At 34.3% G+C, this 16616-nt stretch overlaps 1 protein-coding gene across 1 annotated transcript; it reads left to right on the top strand.

Annotated features, from left to right (window-relative positions):
* Positions 1 to 12550: 12550 nt before the first annotated feature.
* Positions 12551 to 15899, top strand: LOC122314836 (probable ubiquitin-conjugating enzyme E2 16). Its single transcript, XM_043130452.1, has 6 exons — positions 12551 to 12710; positions 12845 to 12948; positions 13069 to 13171; positions 13444 to 13507; positions 15400 to 15488; positions 15595 to 15899. The coding sequence occupies exons 1-6, from the start codon at positions 12681 to 12683 to the stop codon at positions 15688 to 15690; spliced, it is 486 nt and encodes a 161-aa protein (XP_042986386.1). The 5' UTR covers positions 12551 to 12680; the 3' UTR covers positions 15691 to 15899.
* The last annotated feature ends 717 nt before the right edge of the window (positions 15900 to 16616 follow it).

Genomic DNA, 16616 nt, shown 5'->3' with positions numbered 1-16616 from the left:
CATTTAATACTTAAACGAACCACCATATTTTAATCAGGATATGTGTTTAAAAAACTGTTCTTATGTCTGTGTCAATCGTTCTGAGTTTCGTTTCTCACGTGTGACAAACACTGGGACGGCAAAAACACGCCACAAAGTTGGAATGGCGGTGGTGGTTGTTTGCTTGGAGGGTTCAAGCCCTAACCACCAGTTGGTGGACCTATAACCCTCCCTTAAACCTGCTTTTAACGCATAATGGTACTCTCTCTCTCTCTCTCTCTCTCTCTCTCTCTCTCTCTGTTTTTTACCAAAAAAACTAATAGGCGCTAAGCTTGTCTTCACAAATAATTTCTGAAAAATGCAACGCAGTTTATGTTCACCGAAGAATGCTCTTTTGTAACATAAGTTAGTTACATAACATGTTTTTTTTTTACAAAAATGATTTTTACAGTCGGCAAATGCAAATGGCGTGCAGTCGTAGAGAAAAAAGTGAATTAATATGAGACCTACACGAAAAAAAAATTATTTTTATAACTTTTTTTTATTCACTTCATACAACCATGAATTTTATAATTTTTTTTTATTCATTCCATACAGCCGTTTGCATCCCGACTACATCTAACAAAACTCTTTTTTTTTTTTGATGTGTTCTACTTTTTCAAAAATTTAAAAGATAAAAATATAAATATTTTTAAACATGCCCACCAAACCCACCCCCAGATAGGTTGGTCAACTTTGAACAGGGTTTTTTTAATTATTATTAGTATTATTCTATATATGGTAGGTTTGTATATATGCAGATGCTAGATGAGAGTGACCAAATCAAATCACGGATAAGCTAGCGCAGCATATATGCTTCATAGCTTCTAACTAATTTAGGTCTTCAGCACACGCTACGTCGGTTTTCCCTTTCTTTTCCTTTGAGAGAGCTCTCACTGTTTTCCCTCTGCAAACTTTCTCAGCTCGTGGCGGTGATTCTGGCGAAGAAAGGGTCTACTTGAATACGATTTGGAGAAGCAGCTCGACATAAAAGGAACTTTTTTTTTTTTAAAAATAGTAATTATATTTGTAAGTATACATCCACCATATCGCCTACTTGATAAAATTTAATTTATAAGTAAAATTTATAATTAAATTATCTTATCACTTTAATAGCCATGTCATAAATTGGATATCGGTGAAATAAAAAATATATTTTTTATTTGTTAATGTCTAAAATCGGCATTATAGACCGAAATGAGAGAAATAGTCATTCTTGTCCTACTATAATGATCTAAGCCTCGATCGATGTCGTGTTGAGCTCTCGACAATAGTCCGATGCGACTGTATGGTGCTCATGCTTACATCTATGATAGTGAATATGTAGTAAATGCAAGGAAAATAGATAAAGAGACACACATATATACATAGTTAAGCACTAGGCCTACGTCTACGGGAGTTTGAGGAGGGGATAGTCAACTATGATATTCTTATTTTACATTCTCTCATTCTCACTATACAATAGATATCGAAAGTCTATCTTCTGAGAGAGATACTGTCGTTGGAGCTCTTGTCGTGAAGTTAAAGAAACACATGAGGAGAAATTTGGCTAAAAGTCCCTGAAGTCGCCTAATTCCCCCTCTCCTATCTTCTGCCCCCTCCCTCTACTTTACGTCTCTTCACCCTTCTTTTATGTCACATTACATATCTTTTATGTTCACTCTTCTATTTTTTTTTGACACCATGACACATTTTTCAACCTTTTATTCATTTCCTTTCTTTTCAAAATTTTCTCTCCTAATAAGTCCTCCACCTTGGGCTGAGCCTAAAAAACACTTAATGGCCTGACCACCTTTGAGTGAACATGCGTATATGTTTGCTTGCATGACATTCAAAATGTGTGATGAGTTTTTTTTTTTGGCAATTACAGTAGTAATATTATCAGCAATATTGAAAAGAGAGAGAGAGAGAGAGAGAGAGAGAGAGAGAGAGAGAGAGAGAGGTAAGATTCCCTAACAATTTTCCAAACAAAGTCAAAGTCGAAAGGTCCAATCCAGTGGTCTCTTGGCTCTAGGCCTTGAAGATGGGCCGTCATAAATGGATTACTTGATTGAAGTAGAACTATGTTGCATAAGTTGACGGGGCGAGGACAAGAAGTGCAGTTTTGTGTTGAAGTGATTGGTGCGGTTGTGTTAATATGAGACGAGTGTTGTAGATCTCCGCATCCTTGCATGGGTAAAAAGATGCTGATCGGCTTGGAGTAGGGGTGAAAACCGGCTGCGGTTTTTGAACAAAATTGATGTCGACCAATGATAAAAACTGGCATGGAGCAATCGACCGTATTGGTCAATGGAGAAGGAGAAATACTGGCCGTATCGACTCCGACGATTTTTTATTTTCCTAGCAACAAGGTTTGTCTAAGAGAGTAGAGAGAGTGTGTGTTGCATAGGAGAGAGAGATGATGAGAGAAAGTGAATCGGGAAAAAAGAAAGGGGAAGAAGACGATATCATCTCGAACGATACCATTTGGTTTAAAATCAAACAGCATTGTTTCACTTATATTTTTTTTCATACATTATGCATAAAACAACATCGTTTGGTTTAAAACTAAGCAGTGTCGTTTCAGTTTTGTTTTGTATCATATAGGCATAAAAACGATGTCATTCCATTTAAACGGAACATCATTTTGAGTACGATATATATATAAATTTCTTTAATAGGCCGATTCTACAGTTTGAATCAAGTTCAAACTATAACTGAACTGGCCAACATTGATTTTCTCTATTTTCTACCACATGCCGACCGATTCTCCATCGGTTTTGGCCAATTCTTGACTCTGGCAATTGATCTCCATTGGCGTAGGTTGGTTCAACTAGTTCCTCTACAGCCCTAGTTTAGAGGCATCTAAGAGGACACAAAAAATGTATGACACGCATTAGTATTGATGATAAAATGATACAAGAGAATACCTTCAAGCCGGTCGGACTATCCAAACTAAAAAAGCAGCCCTCTAGTGACAGCCCTCCACATATGTTGTTTAATTTACCTCTCTTGTGCTTGCCAACAACTGAACAAAAAATACAAAACTCCTAAATCTCTCTTGCCCTCTTCGTCTTTCACCAAAGAACCCGACCTGTCCTGTTATAGATTCATATATGACAAGGGTACATATCCCTCCTTTTCAATGAAAGTGTGATCTCCTTTTAAACCCAAAACACTTTATCTCCCTCCCTCTCTCTCTCTCTCTCTGTCTCTCTCTGGTCTCTCTCTTCCTATCTAGCTATCTCTGTCTCTTTCTCAGCGGCTCTCTTCTTCATGAAGAACAAATCTGACAACTTTGGTAAGGGAAAAAAAATTAATAGAAATGGCAAAATAGGGAAGGGTAAGTAGTGAAGTCATCGAAAAAGATTATTTTTATGTTGTTGGGTGCTCTTAGAAGAAGATTATTTGCAATTAGAATGGGGAAAGAGTGCCTAAATTTTTCACAGCCAATTACGTGTTTTGTGGTTTTGTATTTGGATCAAGACTGCTTAATCAGCTTGCCCTTGTAAGTGAGTGCACAACAGTTAAATTTGTTAATGGAGTTTTGATACTTTGCTCATACTTCAATTTCCCAGAAATCTCAAGAAATTGAAACCCGATTTTTTTAAAAGCTCAATTCATTCCCTTAATTGAACATTTTGTGGTTAAATTCTATACATTTTTAGTTTTCCTCACTTGCTTGATAAAATGCTAGGCTAAGATAGAGGGATGTAGTTAAAGTGAAAATGTCAGGCTTAGAATATTAGTAGTGGCCTCAACAAACTTTAGCTAAAATTTAGCTAGAAAATTCACTTTTATAAATTTTAACTAGTCACTTTTTACAACACTAAATAATAGACTCAACAAATCTTTCACTATTCTATTAAAATATTGATTTTGAACTTTGGCCAGTCTCTTTCACTTAATAAATTTGGCTAGCCATATAACCAAAAGTTAAATTCACTGTTCATGTGTTGAGTCTATTGTATCACTTTATTTTATACTTTAGTTATTCTTTAGCTAAAATTTAATTTTGTTGAACCCACTACTAATGCTCTTAGACTTGCACACAAACAAGCAGTAGACGATCCTGGGCATAAAATAAACTTAACGGCAACTTTAAAAAGAAGCTCAGGATAAGGGGAATTCAGAAGGAAAGCCAACGCCCTGGTCCTAGGCATAATCCGAGGTTGGTGCTTGGCAAAGACTAACTGCTGACTGTAGATGGAGGCCTTGAACAAGAGCGAGTTTCCTCGAGCAAAGAAGGTGAATGGGGCTTTTCTTCTTTCATTTGTTTGTTATAGGTTTTAATCATGTGTGGATTTGTGTAGTGTGTATTTTTCCAACTTTCCAACGTGTTTAACTGTTATTGGCTGGTTGTTTTTCTCTTATTATCAATTGGGTCGTTCCGAAGCGTTCACGTGATGCAATAGACTCGTAATAGGGGTGTGCATCCGGATCCAGATCCGGATATCTGGCCAAAACTGGATCCGGATCCGGATTTTTAAACCCGGGCGGTTATCCGCCCGGATTGAATCCGGACTCAATCCGAGCGGATAACCGGAGTCGATCCGGATATCCGGATTGTAACCGGATATCCGGATTTATTTTTTTTTTGGGCGTCGACGGTCAATCTCCTCTCACCCGAATCAGTGAATCCATGGACAAATACTCACAAACCCTTCTCCTCAACCCCAGGTCCCCTCGTGGACACCACCTCCATCACCACCACCACCGTCATCTCCACCGGCGCTAATTAAGGACGCCAAGCCACCAAGCACTTCACTGTAGGGCCCACACAGGAATGAAGTCGGTGCTCATCTAGCCACTCACCGGAAGTCGAGTCTATACGGCCTCTTCTCAAAAAGCTTCGAGACTGTGCTAGCGATTCGGAACCAAACCAAGCAGATCCTTTAAGCTACAGACGGGGCAACCAAGATTCACATAGTAGATTTCGGCATTGTTCAAGGGGTTCAATGGGCAGCGCTTCTACAAGCTCTGGTGACCCGTTCCACCAGAAAGCCCACTACGATTCGCATCTCTGGCATACCCACCCCGGTTCTAGGCAAATCTCCGGCTACTTCCCTATTGGCAACCAGAAACCAGTTCTCATGTTCAAGCCTGGGTCAGAACAATTGAGGAGCTCGATGAGTCAAGCTTCCGAGTTGAGCCAGATGAGTTCTTGGCAATAAACTTCATGCTTCAACTATACAAGACGAAACTCCCGTCGCCGTCGAACTGCTCTCCGGCTGGCCAAATCGCTGAGTCCAAAAATTGGTACTTTGAGTTTGGGGGAATACAAAGTCAGTTTGAACGGTGTCGGCCAAAAAAAAAAATTAAAGGAAAGCAGGTGTATCTGTATAACCTGGTTACTGATTACCAGGTTATAAAACCGGATCCGGGTTTATAAAAACCGCTTGGATTCATCCGAATTCAGATTTCTAGACCGGATCGAAAAAAAAAAAATAGAGAAAAAAAAAATCCGATCCGGATGCACACCCCAAACTCGTAAGGAAGTTGAAGGAAATGATGAATTTTGTCATTAGAGCTTGACATTTGCAGTGGCGTGCCAGAGATACGCGCCTCATAATCAATTGGAGTGTTGCTTCTCCTATATTAATAAAGATCGGCAACTTTTGAATTTAGTGGAGCGTTGCACGTACCTAAAAGTCGTCAAAATTGGAGTATCTCGTAGTTCTGTCAGCACTAGTATTTCATAATTTTATGAATAATATTAAAATAATTTAAATTAAAATATTTTTTTAAATTAAAAAAAAAAAGATTTTGAATAAAAATATTAAAAAGTAAAAAAATTATTTGAATATAATTTTTATTTTAAAGTTTTATGTTATATGGATTTTTGTATCTTATTTTAAAATTTATTAAAATTATAATGATTAAATAAAAAAGTTAAATATTTAAAATTAAAAAATATTTTGCAGAAATTACCAAGTTATGAAGAGTTGGTGTTAATTTACACCTAATTGCTCTGCCTATAGTTCCCATGATCATATTATCTAGACAAACCAGAGACCATCCAAATTGATCTTGTAAGAGAGAGAGAGAGAGAGAGAGAGAATATTAGAATATCAATTTAGAAGAGATGATGGAAGCACGAGTTTATTTTGGTCATGTTACTAATAAATGGAATCATACAATCACATCTTATATCTATTCAAAGCGTAAATGTGTTTCATATTATAAATCCTATTAGAATTGCTCGTTTTTTATTATAAATTTGTAATTTAGTCTTTGATGGGACAATCAGGAAAAATAATTTGTTAAACCCAATATTTTAAATTTTGTGTAATTATATATCTACACATAAATTTTGATGATAACAAATAAATTCAAAAAATAAATGAGTCTCAAGTTTAAGTTATCTATACAATGGAGTCAAGTATATCAAGAAATCAAGTATGAGCAAGAAGGGAATAAATTCACATTAAAATTCATAGAATAATATTGTAAATCTCTTAAAAATTTAAAATTAGGATTAAAACTCAAAATTAATATGTTGCCCAGATGACTAACACAAGAGGGGGGGAGAATTGAGTTGTATTAAAAAAATAACAATTATAAATCAAATATATAATATAAAATATAAACAAAATATGAAATAACAATAAATATAAAGAATAAAGGTAAGAGAGAAGCAAACTCAGTATGTTAACGAGATTCGGCCCCACTGTCTACGTTCTCGGCTCAAGCTACCCCTTGAGGATTCCCAAATTCACTATTCAACCTCCTTCAGGTGGAGATAGAAACCTATTACACCTTTGAACAACACCGCTACAAAGGATCCGTGTAGAACACCCTCTACACTTGCAATCACCTTACAAGTGGTGATTCAACTATTCCTCGTATAGAATACTTTCTACACGCACAAGGGTTATACACACCCTTTTTCTGATACAAAAGCTGATAGTGGGTAGGTTATCAGAAAACACTCTTCAATGAGTGAAATAAGAATAATACAGCGCAAACTATATCTCTCAAAATGAATAAGGATTAAGGCTCAATGCTTAGAGAAGAGAGAATGAAAGTTTTGAATGAATGTTGTATGCTCTGGATGTTATGAATGTGAAGCTCTCAAATGATCTATTTATAGGCATATGAGACTTCATATTCAAATTTAAAAAGATTCACATGTCAAAGACAACATCATTCACTTTTTCAAAAAATTCAAATAAAATGTTCTTCTTTTTCAATTGTCAAAGACAACATCATTCACTTTTTAAAAAAATCAAATCTAATCTTTTACTTTTGGCATATGACAAAATGAGCACACTTTCTTTTTCAAAAAATTCAAACCTAATATTTTACTTTTTGCATATGACAAAATGAGCATACTTTACTTTTCAAATTTTTCAAACAAAATTATCTACCTTTTGTATAAATCTAAAAAAAATATCAATCACTTTTGAAAATATTCAAATAAAACATGCACATGTGAAAGATGACAATCAATCATCTTTAATATTTTCAAAGTTCAACCCTTTAATCAAGGCATGCACATGCAAAAGATGATAATCAATCATCTTTCAAAATTTTCAAATTTAATTTTCAAAAATATTCATGCACATGTGAAAAATGTATTTTAATGTTTTATAATAAAATATTAATTTTGAGCATTAATCCTAATTTCGAATTTTAAGAGATTTACAACATTACTCTATAACTTTAATGTGAACTTGTTTCCTTCTTACTCATGCTTGGTTCTTTGATGTGCTTGATTCTATTGTATGAACAACTTGAGCTTGAAACTCCTTTATTCTTTGAATTCATTTGTTATCATCAAAATCCATGTGTAGATTTATAATCACATGAAACTTGAAACCTTGAGTTCAACATAATATTTTATTATAAAGCATTAACATACATTTTCCACATGTGTATGAATATTTTGAAAATTTTGAAAAATGATTGATTGTCATTTTTCACATGTGCATGACATGATTAAATGTTTGAATTTTAAAAATATCTTTCACATGTGCATACTTTATTTGAATATTTTTAAAAGTAATTGATACTCTTTTTAACTTATGAAAAGGTAGATAGTTTTGTTTGAAAATTTTGAAAAATAAAGTGTATTCATTTTGTCATATGCGAAAAATAAAAAAAATTAGATTTGAAATTTTTGAAAAGTGAATTATGTTGTCTTTGACATATGAATATTTTTATATTTGAATATGAAATCTCATATGTTTATAAATAGATCATTTGAGAGTTTCAAATTCACAACACCGAGAGCATACAACATTCATTCAAAGTATTCATCCTCTATTTTCTAAGTATTGAGTCTCAAACTTTGTTCATTTTGAGATAGATATAGTTTGCTTTGTATTATTCTTATTTCACTCATTAAGGAGTGTTTTCTGATAACCTACCAACTATCAGTTATTGTATCAGTAAAATGATGTATATAACTCTTGTGCGTGTAGAAAGTGTTTTACACAGGGAATAGTTGAATCACCACTTGTAAGGTGATTGGAAGTGTAAATGATGTTTTACACAAATCCTTTGTAGGGGTGTTGTTCAAAAGTGTAATAGGTTTTTATTTCCACCTAGAGAATGTTGAATAGTGAATTTAGGGATTCTCAAGAACTAGCTTGAGGCGAGAACGTAAGCAGTAGAGCTGAATCTCGTTAACATATTGAGTTTACTTATCTCTTACCCTTACTCTTTATATTTATTATTGTTTCGTATTTTATTTATATTTTATATTGTGTATTTGATTTATAATTATTAATTTTTAAATACAACTCAATTCACTCTCTCTCTTATATTAGTCATCTGGATAACACATGTGATATCCCCTTTTTACGTGCATTTTCACTAAAGGAGTATTTTAATTTAATTAATATATTGGTTCTTTTATTTTAAATTATTGTATTTTAATTGGTTTTATTTTAGTTTGATGTGGTGTTTAATTTATTTTAGTTGTTTTATAGTTTTTAAAATTGTTTTCGTCGGATCAGTTTTTGGACTCCAGAGGTGAGGACTGGATCTCATTTTCTTTCTCCATCTTTTCTTTTTTCTTTTTTTCTTTTTTCTTTTTTCCTTTTCTTCTTTTCTTCTTTTTTTCTTTTCTTCTTCTTTTTCCTTCTTCTCCCGCGCGCGACCTGCTCTTTCACTTTCTCTCCCGTCACCGTCCAATTGTGCAGCCCAGACTCGCCCCTCGCCGGCGACGTGGCTGGCACCGCCCCCACCGATCAACTCCCCTCCGGCCGACGCACCACCCCACCAAAAACCAGCCCCTCCCATGCCGCCGTTAGCCCCCTACAGTCTATCTAAGTTGCACGGTTTTTGGCCATTTCCAGCGCCATTGCTCCACCTCTGGCCACTATCTTTTTACCACTTTATCCCCTACCTCTTGCCGTCCTAACCCACCTATTTTCGGCCCCGATCTGTTGCCGGAGCAGCTCCCACGAGATCAACTCCGATTTGCTCTTTTTTCGCTTCCACCGCCACCCACCGCCAAAACTCACTTCCATTAGCTTCATAAACATCTTTAGGCCATTCCCTATCAATTTCAAGTCTTGGTTTGTCCCCGTTCGAAAGTGGGTAATTTACAACCCATGGCCACAGTGTAAAATACACTATTACGTTACTTTTTCTCCATCGTTTGAAACGTCATGATCCTTTAAAAAATACCTTATAGTGCTGTAAGTATTTTTCAAACTCTATTTTAGATTTAAATATATTTTTTCTCTTATAATAAATTATTTGACTGGTTGGTTGATTCCAGACTGAGTCTGAGGAGTTCGGGGGTCGGATGGATTGAGGACGGAGTTGCTTGGTTTTGTTGTTTTTGTGATTGGTTGGATTTTTTATATTTTGAAGTGTGCATTGCATGTATGTACATGTGTTGGAACTTGAAAACTAGGCTTTCAAGCGAGAAATGTTTTTGGTATATGTGAACGATTAGATTGACTGGTTTGAGTCAGAGGCACGTGTAGGGATGGTAGTAAACAGGGACCGTGGTAGAATCCCGCATGTGGTTCCTGCCTGCGGTGCACGCGGCGTGAGGATGGTGGTAAGCAGAGAAGATGGTAGAATCCCGCCTGTGATTCCCGCTTACGGTGCACACATAAGGACGGTAGTGAGCAGGGATGGTGGAAGAGTCCCGTCTGCGATTTCCGCCTACGATGCTCTGATGGTTTGGTTTTTGGGTCATTATCGGGGATAATGATGAGGTTATGTTTAAAAGATATGTTTTGGGTCAAAATGAGATTTTGGCTTGTGTGGAAAATTTTGGTTTTATAGGATATGTGCATTTGCATTCTTTCATGCATATTGTTTGAGTTTAATATATTTTTATCTTATGGTGTTTGGATCTTTACTTACCTGCGCCACCATTTTGGTACCGTAGATTTTGATGTAGATGTCGAGCAGGAGGAGGAGGCTGAGCCCGAGGAGGTAGCTCTGCCGGAGTATTGATTTGGAGTTTATGTCTTGTAGTTTGGTTTGAAATAATATTTGTGACTTGTAATATTTTATTATATATATTTTGAAAGGATTTGTATTAAACATAGAAAAAAATTATGGTACTTAGTTATATGACTTTGTTTATCCGCTGCGTGTTTTCTTTTGTACACTTATTGTTTATACACATACTTGGTACTTGGCGATAGGGTAGTGACCCGTATTGTTATTATCCCGACGTCTCTAATTTCCTTTATTCACATGTGAAATTTGGGAGCGTCACATTAATTATTGGTGTGCAATTGATTTTTTTTTTTTTTTTTTTTTTTTTTATCCCGGGATGCAATAAGGGCTTGTTGTCACTGTGCTAATAAAAAAATGACTCCGTAGTATGTTGACAAATTGGTATGCTACGAAAATAATACTTCATAATTTCAATGACTTGGGAATGAAACAAGAGACTCAATCGTCTTGTGAAACGAGATTTGACTATATTGAAGAGAGAATTACCTCACTTGCAAACATATATGGGTTGGATTAAGTATATATATATATGTATATGTGATTATCCAATACTATAATAGTCATTGATCAGCAAGAAGAATATATGATTTTCGAAAATGTATCATTTTGAAAATTACGATGATTTCATTGATTTGTTTAATCTATAAAAATTGTGATTTCGATTTTCGATCTAATAGGAATTTCAATTTCAGCAAATGATAACGCTATAACTTCAATCCAATTAATTCTTAACAAATTAACATTTTCAATTTGTGAGGGTTGTTCTAACCATTTGTGATTAATAATAAGATAAGTAAATTATTTAATGCAAGAGAGATACAAGTAACTTAGGTGTATTATGTGATTAGTTGATATAAAAAATATATAATTCAAATAGGTAAGTAAAAAATAGATCGAAGCAAAATATATATTTTTAATTCTATTTATTTCATAGGGCAAGATTGTCCTTTCATATTCTATCAACACACTAGAAGGGTTATACGGTATATCTGTGGAAGTTGGCCGGCATCTGTATTGGCAAATAGGAGGTTTTCTTTTTCAAGGACATTCCCAGGTACTTATTATGAGAAAAGCTACACTACCGAATAATGGGTCCCGAATTGGGTCCCGAATTCTTCTCTTTTTTTCTTTTTAAATATATTTTAAAAAAATTTTAATTTAATTTAATTTTTTTATAACTTATTAATTAAAGAAATATTTTTTTATGATGTTGTAATTTTTTTTAAAATATTTAAGAATATAAAAAAATTCAACAAATAAATATAAAAAATATTTGATCTTCTCGGGACGATTCTCATGCCACATCCACAGTGTGCTACATTCTCGATAGATATTATAGCACTACTCACTTGTTATTTCTTGGATTGTAATTGTTAATTTCAGCCATTATATCTGCTCCTAATCCACAACCATTTTTACTGATAATCATAATTTCTTTAAATATGTCATTAAATTCATTGGAGACGAGAGCAAAACTCATATCCAAAAAGAATATAGTCAATGGGTTTCCTAGAATAATAAATATAAGAAAATTCTATACACCACATTATTATTTTATTTTATTTTTATATATAAGATATAACATATTTATCATTATCATATAATTACTTATCAGATAATTTTTATTATCTAATAGTGATAAATATATCATATTTTACATAATAGAATGAAAATAAGATGATGATAATGTGGATAACATTACATAAATATATAATATTTTAAAAATAATTATTCAAAAAATTAAGAAAGACTATTAAAACATCTTATGTCTAAAAAAGTTTTAAGATTGAAAAATGCAAAGTAGTTGCCACATGGCTAGATCACAAAATTTCTTATTGTGTTTGTAGGACTAATATCAACTTATCTCAAATTGATTGTTGGTGGATTTATTATTTTTTTAAATTAAACTCATTTCAACCTATTTTATATATTTAATCTAAAAAATTAAACTCAATATAATTTTAAAAAATAAATTAAAAAATAAATAAATAAAAAAAATTAAACTCATCTCAATAAAATATATAAAATATTATTATTTAAAGACAATCAACTAAACCAAACTCGACTCGACTCCTTAAAACGTAACTCTCAAGTTAGCGGATCCCACGTGCCAGTTCCAGCCTAGTATATACGCAAATTTGAAGAAGAGCAGATGGGCCTAGATAGTCCGATTAAACTCCATATTTCCACGCAGCAGAGATTTCGTTTGCTCCAATTCTTACTCTGACTCCGACTCTGTTTTGGAAGCCATGACCAGCTCTGCTGCTCCTTCACGGAAGGTCTGTCTCTTTCTTTATGCGTATATATGTGCATTTATGTTGTTGTACGTTTTTATGTTTATATATGCCCTAATTCGGCCAATCTTTTCGTAATTTCTCATTTACTTGTAAATTTTTATATCGCACGCACATAGGCTCTAAGCAAGATCGCCTGCAATCGGCTTCAGAAAGAGCTCGTGGAGTGGCAGGTTAATCCTCCTGCAGGATTTAAGCACAAAGTTACTGATAATCTTCAAAGGTAATATATACTCAATCCACGCTCCGATTCACCTTCTTCCTTCTTTGATTTTTTGAAGGTCTGGCAATTTGTTTTATCTTCTAACTATGGGTTTGTTTTACGCTTTATTTTCTGCTAAAGATGGGTGATCGAAGTCAACGGTGCTCCAGGGACTCTGTACGCAAATGAAACATACCAGCTTCAAGTTGATTTTCCCGAGCATTACCCTATGGAGGCACCACAGGTCAGTTATCCACCACAATTTCTACTTCTATCTCTTTGATCTTTTTTTTTTTCCCTAAGAATTCAGTAATTGGTACCGTGTAAGTGTATTACGCTCAGCGGTGTGATTCTTTGTTTGTTAGAATTAAAATTTTAACTATCTTACCTCACTTTCTTGGAAAGTAATTCAAACTCGATATTTTTTACCTATAAAGTAAAAAAACTCGATGATTTTTTTTTTTTTCGAATTGTTCTCATATTGGGCGTTGTAATATCTTTATTTTGGTTTTCCAGGTGATTTTTCTCTCACCAGCTCCTCTGCACCCCCACATTTATAGCAACGGCCATATCTGCTTAGGTAGGTACTATTGTACTTTTTTCTTTCTAATAGCCATCTTTAATAGCTGTTAAATGCCAATCTTACTAAATCCTTTGCACAGCTATGATTTTTTCACCTTATTAAGGTGCTATGCTTTTGATGAGTGTTATAATGAAATGTTTACCCAGAAATTTTAAGTATGGAATAATTCACAGTCTATCCAATTTGTGGTGCTTGCTAGTTGTTTCTGGTATAATTTCTATCCATTTTTTGAGTATTTGATCAGTTCAACATGCAATTATTTGCAACCATACTACCGTGCGGGTCATTTTGTTTTTGTCATAGTTTGAGGAAATGCCATGTTATTTGGTATATCATGAAAAAAGAAAGCTATTTGCACCAAGCATATTGCACTTTCCCTTGCCCAGATGTTTGCGTTTCTATGTTACGCAATGTTGACCTGCCGAAGCCTCAAGCCTCAAGGGCACCATATTCTAGCCTCTAGGAGCCCAAGTTCTTTGCAACCATTCTACCATATGGGTTCATTTTATTTTTATGTTATAGTTTGAGGAAATTTCATGTTACCTCGTTTTTTTTTTTTTTTTTTTTTTTTAATTTCAGGAAAATTTATGAGGAGGTATTTCTTTGGAAAATTGGGGATGCTTATCTGTCTACTTAGAATGTGAATCTATGCTGGTGATTAAAGATATTCATTGGGTAGATGGACTTCTTTTCTAGTATGTTTGTGTGCTTGCACTATTAAGGTAGGAGGGACTGGGGAGTATGACGTTGGAGGAAACTACACTAGATATGCCTGGTGGAATAATTTTCTTTCTTGCCATGAAGTCTTTCACTCTCTTCTTTTTGAGCATATCAGAGTTGGTTCAACTCCCGCTTTCACTCTTTTTGCACTTAGTCTGCTTCTAAGTGCATACTTTTGTTCATGCCAGCTTAACAAAGACTCCGTAATATACTATAAAACTGCAAACCCTCTCTACCAATTATTACAACTTATTTTCTGGATGCGCAAGTCTTCATATTCATGAATGTGTTTAGCTGTGTTCCTGTGTACTTCACCATTTTACACTATGATTTTATTTCTTCAACTGGCTCCATATTTGTGAGCTGCTGTTAACAAATTGTTATTGTTTGAGCCAAAGGCAAGATGTGAGGTCTCCCCTTCATTTTCTCTAGGGCTTTAATGCTTCTCCAGCTGCGATGACTGATTTGAAGACCAAACTTAAGTGACCATTAAGTACTAGGTAGATTAATTTATTGTATACAGTATGGATTTAAAAATGAAAATTAGGACCACTCTATTAGTTAAAAATTAATTTATTTGTATTGTATACACGTTAATTTATTGTAACATGTGCAAATTTAAAATAAATAAATATATACATTACTAAACTCTATTAGTTATCTTTAAGTTTACAAGGCAAATGTGATGGACCCAACTCCTGCCAAAGCCATGAGGTGAAATGTGGAACACTTATACTCCTGAAAACGCGAGGAATTGGCACTACGTACTAGTAGGAGATCCTTGAGCTGTTCTCTTTCAGGCCTAGATACTCCGGACCACATGCATATCCAACTTTGAGGTTGTGGCTGTTAGCTTTTTGAGTTTAACCTTCAACACTTGGATATATGACAGCACTTCAATCTTAATGTTTAATCATCTGATCTCTCATGCTAAGTTGTGAAAGCTTATTGGCTCGAGCCATTTTTTACTTTCCAAAAATTGGTTATCAATGTGAAGATGGCATAACTGATTGACGTGATAAAAGACCACAGTTATCGCAGTCCTTGGTTGATTTAAAAGGAAGTTTGTAGAAGTTACTTCGTTTATATTTCCCATCTGTACTCTTCAAGCAAGTATATGTGGTCAAACGCATTACTAATTGACATCAGAATTATGTGTTATATTTCAGATATCCTGTATGATTCATGGTCTCCAGCCATGACTGTGAGTTCTATCTGTATCAGCATTCTATCGATGTTATCAAGTTCAACTCTCAAGGTTTGGTTCAATTGTTGAACTTTAAGCTTGTACCCTCACCCACGCACAAACCCGTCACCCTTTTCACCTCTTTCTCACTGTTCGTTCATTTTTTTTTAATGTGCAGCAACGCCCAGCAGATAATGATCGGTATGTGAAAAACTGTAGAAATGGTAGATCTCCCAAGGAGACGAGATGGTGGTTCCACGATGATAAAGTTTAATGGTATCAAACGAGTATCTAATATCTATGTATAAAAACTGGGTTTTAGTAATTGATCAGGGATTATGTAGGAGGAACTGGCATGAGTCATGTACCCCTGCAAGCTGTGGGAACCCAAACATTTTTCACAGCTATTTATGATTTATTACATGCAAAGTAATGGATTTGAACGGGTTGCATTAAGTGAGATAGTATGCTTGCTTCTGAGAATATTTTATGGGTCGAAGGAGAAGCGTTAATTATCCATCCTTTTTGTTAATGCCTAAAATTTGCATAACAGACCGGAATGGAAGAAATAATTTTCCATGGCTCACGGTGGTGATATGGGCGTTAATATTGTATTTTTCGCATTCATCCATAAAATAAATAGTAAATAAATAAATAAAATAAATAGAGAGAGACTATAAAAGTTTACATCTACAAGTTATTTGTGGGTAAAATTTGTTATAATTTGTGATTTTACAATCTCTCATGGTCTCACATGTCGTTCAATACAATGGAAGAATTTAATTTAGGCGTGAAGAAGTCGTACATATAGAGCTCTCATTTCATTTGTAAAGATCTCCTCATTTTGTAGAGATCTGTTTTTTTCATTGATAGAGTCTTAACTTGTCTTGTGAAGTCTTTTTCTTTTAGAGTCTAAGTTAACTTCTTTTGATTTATCTTTTATTTATCTTATCTCTTCTCTATTTTATCTCTTGACTTTATCTTATCTCTTATTATAAGTTTTCAAAGGGTTGGACGCAGCCCATTTAGTCTCTAATCAATGATTCAAAAAAACTGCACTTGAAATGAACTTGCATTCCACTCAAACTAAGGAGCTATTGAAAATATCAAGAAAAAATAGATTGTGTAATATGAGAAATGTTTAGTTGGTAATTATCATCTTCACACTTATATACTAATATGTGATTTGTTATTTTTGTC

The sequence above is a fragment of the Carya illinoinensis genome, chromosome 7 (assembly GCF_018687715.1).
Source record: "Carya illinoinensis cultivar Pawnee chromosome 7, C.illinoinensisPawnee_v1, whole genome shotgun sequence".
In the NCBI taxonomy this organism is placed as follows: Eukaryota; Viridiplantae; Streptophyta; class Magnoliopsida; order Fagales; family Juglandaceae; genus Carya; species Carya illinoinensis.
This window is presented reverse-complemented; position numbering and strand designations above follow the sequence as displayed.

What these genes read in the sequence shown, in the direction of transcription:
- LOC122314836 (XM_043130452.1), top strand. Translation starts at nt 12,681, where the DNA reads ATGACCAGCTCTGCTGCTCCTTCACGGAAG. An exon ending in CAACGGCCATATCTGCTTAG is followed by an intron (nt 13,508 to 15,399) that starts GTAGGTACTATT and finishes GTTATATTTCAG; the next exon opens with ATATCCTGTATGATTCATGG. An exon ending in TATCAAGTTCAACTCTCAAG is followed by an intron (nt 15,489 to 15,594) that starts GTTTGGTTCAAT and finishes TTTAATGTGCAG; the next exon opens with CAACGCCCAGCAGATAATGA.